The following is a 10,966-nucleotide window of genomic DNA, read 5'->3' as shown; positions in this document are numbered from 1 at the left end:
CTCTTCTAAACCTCTCCTGCTTGGCTTCTGACCACTCCCCCCTTGTCCTCTAAACTGATGCCCCACAAACTAAAGGTCCAAAGCCAACCCAAAAATTAATGATGTGGTTCACAAAGTTTGGAATTAGAAAGTCTCTGGGTCTAGGGCTATACAATTAATAAAGAAAATAAATATTGTTGTTGCAAACCTAAAGAAATGGAATATTTGGAAATATTTTCAAGAAAGAAACAAGAGATCCTAATGGCTTAAGAGGAAGTCCAAAATCGGTTGGCTAAAGAAAATAATACCAACAGAGCCCTAGGCAGCCTGGAACATGCCCTTTAAACACAATTAAGTAACATTCTATTCAGAGAAGAAAATTATTGGACTCAAAAATCTAGGATTGACTAGCTAAATTCATAGAAGAAACATGGAAAATTATTTACCCATAAATTAAAAAAAAAAATAATGAGTTTCTTTTCAACTCCCCCTCTCAAAATAAAAGTAAAAAAAGAAAAAAAGAAAAAGAAAGAACCCCCTTAGGCGGGGTAGATAATAAACCTCTTAAAAACCCTGAACTATTTTACACCTTTCATCCAGACCGGGGATAGGGAGGGTGGAGAGTTTAAGGGTTTTGCAAAGAGGAACGAATTATGATACAGACCGTTTCTTCCACTCTCTCGCCCTGGTTGCTCTTGCTCCGCCTTTGCAGAAGCCCCAAGTATCATTGTTCAGTTTCGACCTTATACCCTGAACATTTTAGCGAAAAGACTGCCTCTGATACAAAAATTTCAGCGATACCCACTTCAGGATCGGCGTTTCCCGAGAAGTCCGATCCAGAAATTGGTTTTCCGAGGAAATCCATATCGGAAATAGGGGTTTTAGAGGAGCCCAATTCCAAAATTGGGATTTTGGAGCGACCCACTTCAGAAACTTTGGAGAAATCGAACCTAGAAGCTTCAGAAAAGTCCAGGTATGTTAAATCTGCATCCCTTCCTTCACAGATTAAGCAAGAGATTTCCTCTCGTATTGCAGAGGGAGTGCTCACTCAAGACCATGTAATTGAGATTCTTCTGAACTATAAACATGATCCCACATCAGCTCTAAAGTTTTTCAAATGGGCTGAGAAGAAACAGCGAGGTTTTGTCCGAAATGTGGATGCGTTGTGCGTTATGGTTCACATCCTCGCTCTGTCGAAGAGGCCTTGGGGCGCTCGAGATCTATTAAGTCAATGCATTTCCGGTAATTCTAGTCCTAGTGCAAGTGTTTTAGTTGATCGCCTTATTGAAAGCTCTAAAATATGCAAGTCGGATATACGTGTTTTCAGTTATTTACTGAACTGCTATATACGGGTTGGGCGGATTGCAGAGGCAGCAGAAAGTTTTGAAAGGATGATTGAGAGTGACATTGTTCCTGAAATTAAATACAGAAACATCCTTCTTACTGCATTGGTTAGGGAGAACATGATTCGAAAAGCTCGGGATTTGTATGGGGAAATGCAAGAGAGAGGAGTTGATTGTGATTGCTACACTCGGAATGCGGTGAAGGATGGTTCTTTGAAACAAGGGATGCCTGGGGAAGCAGATGGTACTTTAGACAAATGAGAGTTGGATGATGTGAGCTCAATTGAGTTGCTTATAATGTGGTTATCTAGGCCATTTGTAAGATACCTGATTCAAAGGCGGCATGCCCATTGATTAAAGAGATGAATATATGGTGCTGGTTCTCACTGAACCACAAATACCAGAATGATGAAACCTTACATGAGAAGGAAATATGTAGAAGCATTAAAACTGAAAGTTGAAATAATCACTACTGGGCTAGTGGGCTATGATATTTTTGGTGTTGCAAATCTGATGAAGGGGTGTTGCATTTAAGGCAAATTCAGTGGTTGAATTCAAGGGGACCATATATATTGGGAATACCATATGTGGCATAAATCCTATAACCTACCTACCACGGGAATTCAGTCTTATTTCTGAAGTAGCTCATGAGTCATGACCATGTCATGTTGATATTGCATTTTATATAATATACTATAAAGAAAATGTTGACATTTAAACATCTTAACTTCAAGGCTCAAATGATATGAGTTTCACCCATAAGCATTGACATAACATCGACTTTTCCTTGTATATTTACATTGAATGCAGCTCTGGATGTTAGTATGCAAATGCAGGTTGTATGGACTAAATGTGAAGGAACACGTGGGAATGAGAAGGGGAAGTTATATATTTCATTGCATCTGTTTGTTTTGTGCTTGTAGGATGCAGAGTCAATCGGCCATCCGCTTATTAATTGCTTGGAAGACAACAGCCTCTGGCAGTTCTTTCTTGATTTAGTCCATGGTTGTAGCTTCTATTGGGTCCCTCCTAAGAATGTTGCTGGCTTTGTTTCTCAAAATTGCCTGTTTGCAACTTGGGGCCAAGGGGAAGATTATGTTGGAGAGCAATTCCTTGTGCTGTTCTGCGGATGCTTATGAGAGGAATGGAACAGGAGGATATTTGAGAACAAAGCTACTTCTTGGGTTGGACTCAGGGAAAGAACCTTGAATCTTATTAATTCTTGGATGCTCACCAGTACGCAATTTAGAGGGATAGATCATAGAACAGAAATCTTAGCAGTATTCTTCAGTCATCCGGTATAGATCCTCAGATTCCCCCCATGGATAGCTTCAAGACTTGGTTGTGAGGTTTTGCTGAATTTTGATGGTAGTTGTCATCTCAGATGAGCAGGGGTACGCAGGAATGGTGGCCTCGTTACTAATTTAGCTGGTGCTGTCTTGTGGGCATATAGTGGGACTATTGGTAATAAAGAGACTGCTAAAGGCAAAGTTAAAGCTCTCCTGGTGGGGTTAAGGGTGGCTATTTCCATTCAAGCCTCCCCTTTTGTCGTGGAGGGTGACTCAAGGAATGCAATTGAGTAGGCATCTAATCAGAAGTGGGACCTGGCTCACTTGCTAAATGAAATCGGTGACCTCTCTTCTCTTCTTTCTTGCTCTTTCAGATGGATTCCAAGAGATTTAAATGTTATGGCTAATGGCTGATTCTTTATCAAAAGCAAGGATCGACAAGGCCTTCTTGTATAGTGCTAACCACTTTGACATTGTAATTCAGTGCTTTTTTTTAATTATTATTATTATCTTTTTTGTATCTCCTCAAAAGAAAAAGTTGAAGATTTAATATGATATGACATATTACATTTACTGCTGGGCATTCGAGTTCATCTTTTAATTTTGGGATTGGTGTATGAACATCTGAGCTTCAACGTTCAAATGATGAGTTTGACAAAGGTTATAGGTTTCACCCACAAGTATGATATGGCATTGACTTTTCCTTGTATATGTACATTGAAATGCAGCTCTGGATGTTAGTATGTGGATGCAGGTTGGATGGACTAAACATGAAGGAACATGTGGGAATGGTTGAAGATTTAATATGACATGATATATTACATTTACTGGGCATTCAGGTTACATCTTTTAATCTTGGTGTTGGTAACTTTGAGTTCAATTAAGTTTAAATGCAAATGGTGATATTGAAAAGTGGTATTTTGATCCACTTCTGGGTTCTCTAAGATAATTAGGCTTGTCTAGTGAACATTTTGACTTGGCGTGTCACAGCCTTGGAGGAAATTTTATACGTTTTTCTAGGCAAGGTTCAAAATATCGCAGTGTATTGGGCTGTATTGACCGATATGTATCGTTTCGACAAGAACCCGATACACGAAACATGTAGAAATCATTTGTTTTGTTTTATTTTTTATTTTGTATGTATCGGCCGATACGGACTGTTTCGGATTTGATACAACCCAATACACTTGATTGTTTCAGTTCCCCTTCTTCCATTAATTTCGTTAATCTATATTTAGTATCGAATCTCTCTCCTTAATGCCATTAATTACTCCAATATTTAAGTCCAATTTCTCTTTCATTAATCAGTTAATTACTCCACAGTTTTAAATTTAATGTTGAATTTTGGTGCCTAATTTGAATTCTCTCATTAATTTTGTTAGTTAATAATTAATGATAATCTCTCATTAATTCATTTTGTTAGTACAAAAACTACAAACTTTAACAATAGCAAGATTCGAACCTTAGAACCATTTGGCATCACTCTAGAGAATCACTTATTGTGATTCTTGCAATTTTTCGGAGTAGAATCCCATTTGGGTTTGTCTACTCCTTAGAATCCATCCTTTTTCAGATGGAACTTCTCATCCTAAGGCCCTCTCCCAAGAAATGAAAACCAAAAGGGGTTACACAAGACCCTACACCCCCACAAATAAGTAAAACAAATTAAATCTAAAGACCATATGGGCTCACTTTGGTTAAAAGAGACAGATCCAAACAGGAATCAAAGAGCTTCATTTGCAATCCAATCGGCCACTTGCTTGGCTTCCCTGAAGACATGTTTGTACTGCACTCCATTCTTGAACCAATCCTTCATCTCTAGGTAGTCTTGGATGATATTCTTCAATCTCCATGGCAGGGTAATTTGACCCGCAAGGCATGAAATAACAAAGTGAGAATCTCCCTCAATGATAATAGGAAACTTTGAAAAATTGGCTACCAAATTATGTGCTTCCCAAGCAGCCTATGCTTCAGCACCATTAATGGTGAAGAAACCAAAGGAGTAACCTTTGTAATAAACTATTTTACCTAAATGATTTCTCGCAATTGTTGTGACAAAACTTAGACCATTTTTTGAACATGAAGCATTAAAATTTATTTTTATGGTTTCGAGGTCAGGGGAACTCCACTTGATATGTTTCCACTTCTTATTATCTTTTGCCATTTTAGTGCATACATGGTTGTCCCAAATTTCATTAAAAGCTTTAGTTGCTCTATCCAAAATTTCTTGAGGAGGTAAGGAGTTGTTAATAAATGTTTTCTGATTTTTATTCTTCCATAAATACTATAATATGAACACACACTTTTCCTTTAAATTTTCTCCTTCCTTAGCATCCCTCTTATGAATGCTAGTCCACTAATCTAGAAATGAAGATTTGAGTTCATGGGAACCACCAATGTTAAGGTTGGCCAATAACCAAGTCTATTTGGTATGTCACAATTGTCAGCACCCAATTTTTGCTTGGTCCCCTCACCCTACCTCTTCGTACCCTCTTCTTAAACCCCAAAAACTTGTAAATACAACTAGGGTTAACTTGAGACTTTCTAAAACCTGAAATACCCTCATTTGACACAATCCACATGACAAATAAGAATTTTGAGATCAATATCAAAGTATGATCAAACATCATCCCTAGACTTAGAAAACTATAACTTAGTTACACATTAGTTTTCATGACTAAATTGCAAAAATCCACCGTTCATCATGCCAACATCCTTTACAGCTCTAATCTATGCGATATTCAAATTCTAACTCATGCAAAATCAAATCCAACATATCCATCACCTTAAAATCACTAGGAAACAATCAACTAGCGGATCCCAACACAAATCTAGGACAACTAACCATAAAACATGAAAATCCCATTCTAATGGCCCTAAATGATTACCAAGATCGACCTTATCTTTCTTATATCAAAACCATCAACTTGACTCCTCACCCGAATCCATACCTACCTACCAAATTGTAGCTCAAAATTCCCCCGTTTGACCCTCCATCAAGCTTGGATCATATTTCAACAAATCTTATTAATTAGAGATTACCATATGTCATCTCAACTTCGTATGACCAATCGGACCTTACCATTGTGTTCGAAGACCTAAAAAACCCCACCTCATTAAATTTCATGACCACACACCTCTATTTAACCGTTGAAAAGTAAGATTCCATTTTGGGCAAATTTCATGACCACTAAATCAGTCAGACTATACATCTGATCAAATATCTATCACTTTTATTAGATTCAGGACATTCAAAAGTGTCAACCCACCAAATTTCATCCAAAAACTCTCCCGTTTGACCTTTCATCAAATAGAGATTCTATTTCAACAAATCTTGTTAATCAGAACTTGTCACCACTGTGTTTAGAGACCCAAAAAAATCCCAGCATGCTAAATTTCATGACCAAATTCATCCATTTGACCGTTGAAGTAGAAATATACCATTTTGATGTACCAGATTAAATTGCCATGTCATTCATCTCAACCTGAAGCCTCAAAAGGGTGATGGCTAATGTTAGACCTATTATTGACTCATTAGAACACTTGGACCAATGAAATAGAGCCTAATAGACCCAAAAAGCCCAAAGCCCCAAGATATCCCTACTTAAAACAAAAAAAAAAAGACAAAATAACATTTAAAAGTTTATCAAATTTACATTTTCTACCATTGACAACCCCAAATACGAGACTACCATGATAGCCTTAAACTCCCATTAGATGTACAAAACCCGTGAAAACCACCCCCAAATCGAAGAAAATATTTCACCAAATAGGAAATCTTAACTTTTCTTTGAGGGAGGCCCCCAGAGAGAGAGACAAAAAGAGAAGAGAGATTTCTCATAGCCCATATACTGTCTCTTGTTCACTTGAAAATCGAAGGTACTTTGAACCTCAAATTCCAAACTCGCCTCCTCCATTTTCAAGCAGAAGTTGTTACAACCAAAAGCACTCTCTAGCTCAAGAACCCATTTAAACTTCTTTTTATCTCATCCCTAGCTGTTGGAAAACTTTTAACAAGGTACATACGAAAGGTAAATCTTTCATTTTAACTTTTAAACCTAATTTCGTAATCTCTTTATTTTTCTAGGTTGTTTGAAGTTCTGAGACTTTGGATAAGTATTGTTCTTGACTTCTTCTAGACTGAGTATAGAGGTAGAGAAGCGAGGGTATTAGGGAAATTAGTACCTAAGACCCAATAACATCACCTCAAAGTCAGTCTCAAGAGAAGTTGAGCGCACATTTCTCTAGATTTCATAAATTCTATCAGCTGTATGTATTGGTTTTCTAAAAGAAATTAAGCCTGAACAACTCCCATATTGGGCTGCTACAATAGTTTAGAGAGAGGGATGCCTAATACCTTCCTTCTCATAAGAAGGCTCTCATCCTCAATTTTCTATGAGGAGATTACTTCAGCAAGAGTGGAGTTACTCCACCCAATACTCTTTTTGAGTAGCTCTCTAGCATTAAGGATTCCTCTCCAGGCCCAAGATATACATTTTTTCAAGGTTTTAAAAACCGACTCAGAAATGAAACCATTCTAACTACCGATTTTTGAGTTTGCGGTTCGACCATCCGGATTGAATAATTCGGACGGTTTTCATTAGGGAAAGTATTTATCATATAAAAGTTTATATGAGAAATAGAGAAAGGAGAAGAGACTCTATCAGCTGAGAAAGAAAAAAAATAGATATGATATCTGAGATTGATTTCTTTGCAACTCTAAAATCATCACCATCATCATCATCATCATCATCATCATCATCATCTTCTTCTTCTTCTTCTTCTTCTTCTTCTTCTCTCTCTCTCTCTCTCTCCCATTGTGTTGGATCTCATATCTGAGTTAATGTCTTTGATCTATCCTCTACAACTACAAGTTTCTTAAACCACGAACCACTGTCAACTCATTCGACCACTTGAGTCAACGGTTTTCTAACCAAGTCAATGGTTTTTTACCCAAGGATGGGTTAAGGGTGAAACAGAACCAGTTGCTTAGACGGTTTCCGAGCGAATTGTCCAACCGTCTGGGTCAACGACGGTTAAAAAACATTGCAAGGCCCACTTTGGCCCAAAGATTATCCTCCTCTTTTAAAATTTTCCATCCCAATTTTGCAAGGCTTACTTCATTTACCCAATGAAGGTTTTTGAGACCTAAACCACCTCAACTCTTTGATTTACAAACTCTCTCCCAACTTAACAAATGGAGAGGCTTTTTCTCACTAGAGTTAGACCAAAGAAAGTTTCTTTAGGATTTTTCTAAATCTTCAATGACATTTTGAGGGAGCTTAAAAGACCTCATTAAGTATTGTGGCATCATATTAGTAGTGGAATTGAGGAGAGTAATTCTTCCAGGTATGGAGAAGGTATTCTTCTTCCAATTGTTAAGTTTGTTATTGTCCCTATCATTGACAAACATGAAAGTGTTTTTAGTAACTCTAGAGTTAATTAAAGGTGCCCCTAAGTAAATGTTTAATTTTGTTTGGATTGGAATTTTCATAGTTTTTGCTAGGATTTTCTGAAATCTGTTAGGGGTATTATTTGAGAACTGGATTGTAAATTTCTTTAAATTTGGATGTTGACCTGATGCCCTTTAAAACTTCGAGAGGATTTTAATTTTCAAACAGGCTGGAATTGTAGTCTCAGTGAAGATAATACAGTCATTTGCAAATTACAGAATTGGAATTTTCAGGCTATCCTTTGCCATCTTGCAACCAATGTGGCTACAATGGAGTAGAGATTCCTTAACCAATTTCAGATCTCTTCCCATCTTAGCATTTTGTCGTCAAAGTTGAAGGAAGTTTTAAGAAGTTCTTGAATAAGAGGAATGCGGTTTCTTCTTGAATTTCTTTCTGTGAGTTCTTGAGTCTTCTGATTACTATCTTCTGATTCAACAATCACAAACTAGAAATGCATTTTTCACTGTTTAATATCTTTAGATGCCACCCAGAATAAAATAATCTTTTTTTTAGATTCCCATTAGATTTTAGACAACAAATTCCTCATATACAATGGACCCAATTCTTGTAGCTAAAGAGAACAGATATAAGGTTGTCTCCTGATCTCATGAAACAAAATTATTTCAACATTTTGTTCTTGACTAGTAACAACTCCATTTGAGATAAAGACACTGTGGGTTCAAATACTAACGAAAACTATCAAATTATTTCAGTTCAGATGGCATTCAAGCATTGTGTAACTTAGCCAATAGCCATGGAACCAGACTTCTATATTGACCCTGACTACTCTTGAGTACTGTCAATGTTGTAGGCCTAATATTTTCCTACCCAGAAGCAGGGTTCTCTCTCTCTCTCAATGTCAATATGTTGTGATTTCAAGAAAACAGAGAAGACCCATTTCCATTCCACCTCTTGTGAGTTAAAATGTGAGATAATGGAAAAATCTACAAACACAGACACAGAGAGCACAAACTCCCTTCCAGTAAAGCATCTAGTTGCACAAATCTCTTATCAGTAATTTACACTCTTATAACAGAAAAATGAGAAAGAAGCAGCATAAACACCAAAGATGCCTACATCAATCTCTTGTGGACATCTTATTATCCGAACCATTTCTATAATTTACATTTTTACAACAAGAAAAGTGATAATGAAGAAATAATACAAAGTTAACATAAATACCAATCTCCATCTCCCCAAGCAATTAGAGAGAAACCAGAAAAAAAAAGAGTGATGACAACCCTCATCCGCCTCCACGCCTTAACAACTCCCCAAACTCCTCATCAGTACTCTTAAGCATCAATGGCAAAAGAATCTGCATCCCACACTCCACCAGCTCCTTGTGTCTAGGCTTTATCCTATTCTCCAAACTGAAAGCAAAGTACTGAGGGAACTCCTTCAGCTCCTCCAAGCTTCCTCCCATCTCCTCAGTGAAGTATGCAAATTTGGGCTTGAAATTGTTCTCCACACTGAAAGTAAACAGCCCTGGGCACCTCAACACCATACCCACAGCATCCTCCCGCGAGAACCCCAAGCTCACCAAGTAGTCCAGTTTGGGAATCAGGGTGTTCTCCACACTGGACACCAACAACACAGAGTCCCTATAAGCCAGCGCCTCCAAATCCTGGAACCCAAGTCTCTGTAGATAAATCAGGGCTGGTTTGAGCTGGTCTCTCACACTTGAGACCAGTAATCTTGGGCATTTGTTGACAGCCTTCCTGAAGCCATGATCTGGTACGCAAAGGTCTTGGGACAGGAACTGAAAAACTGGGATGAGATCATGTTTAATGCTGGAGGTCAAGATCTTGGGGCACATGCCAAAGATCCTGCCCATGTCCTTCTGGTGGATGCCTTTGGATTGGAGGAAAGAGATGACAGAGTGGATGGAGTGAAGGGTCGCGGTGTGGAGGGAAGGGTTGATGGAGAGTGCTTTCCCTGAATCAACACCCATTATCTCAAGACATAGTATCTTCTCCTTGAATTGGACTGAGAGGTTGGATTGGTCTAGTGACGATGAGAGTGGGAGCTTTTGAAGGGGAGTTCTGGGTTTTGCGGTGGAGAGGTTATTGGTTAGTTGGGCCTTGGGCAGGAGGGGCGATGGTGGATTGTTGGGAGAGAAGCAGAAAGAGTGGTGAAGTGCTGCTGCCGGCATGGTGGTGCGATCGATGACTGGTTTGCAGCGTGCAAGAGAGAGAGAGAGATGAAACATACGTGCTAACACATGGATTTCATCTCATTATTGTATCTGTGGATAGTGGTTGGACGTGGCAATTTCTCCGAAGTCTATTGGTTATTACAGGATTTCGTAGATATTTTGGTGGGTTACAAATGCTTTTGCTGTTTTGTCTTATTTGCTCGGATGATTTGGGCGATCAAAGCTTTGTTGCATGAGGCACACCCTTGTTCATCTATTAAAACACCTCCCATGGTGTCACCCATTTAAAAGAACCTACCCTATAGACTATAGTTTGCAGCTGATTTATTCGAGCGGAAGTGAAAAATCATGGTTTTCATCTGGGTATTATATCACATAACTCATATACATATATAGATATGGATATGCTTTGAAAATGTATGGATACGAACGAAAAAGATGAAAAATGCATGGATACGTTAGGAAAATACATACAAATTTCGTAAATATATCAATAACACTAGATTTTTAAGATCAAAATGATGATAAAATAGTATATAAATACATAACAAATCTAAATATTAAGGATATATAAAGAAATATATTACAATTAATGAATCGGGATGCATAATTTTATTGATAGTGCATCAATCAAGAGTCAAAGACATTAAACATATGCACCTATTATATTTTAATTATTATATTGATTATTTTTTTTATTTTTGTACTTTAATTTTTTAACATTAAGAAAAAATCAACTAAATATTA

The 10,966-nt window shown here is 37.6% G+C and overlaps 1 protein-coding gene across 1 annotated transcript; it reads right to left on the bottom strand.

Moving 5' to 3' along the window:
- Positions 1-9,041: 9,041 nt before the first annotated feature.
- LOC148866198 (Mitochondrial transcription termination factor family protein) lies at positions 9,042-10,290 on the bottom strand. Its single transcript, XM_088976205.1, has one exon. The coding sequence runs from the start codon at positions 10,271-10,273 to the stop codon at positions 9,308-9,310; it is 966 nt and encodes a 321-aa protein (XP_088832331.1). The 5' UTR covers positions 10,274-10,290; the 3' UTR covers positions 9,042-9,307.
- Between the last annotated feature and the right edge of the window lie 676 nt (positions 10,291-10,966).

Source organism: Nelumbo lutea, chromosome 3 (genome assembly GCF_056320005.1).
Source record: "Nelumbo lutea isolate HS-2025 chromosome 3, American lotus-T2T, whole genome shotgun sequence".
Taxonomy (NCBI): Eukaryota; Viridiplantae; Streptophyta; class Magnoliopsida; order Proteales; family Nelumbonaceae; genus Nelumbo; species Nelumbo lutea.
This window is presented reverse-complemented; position numbering and strand designations above follow the sequence as displayed.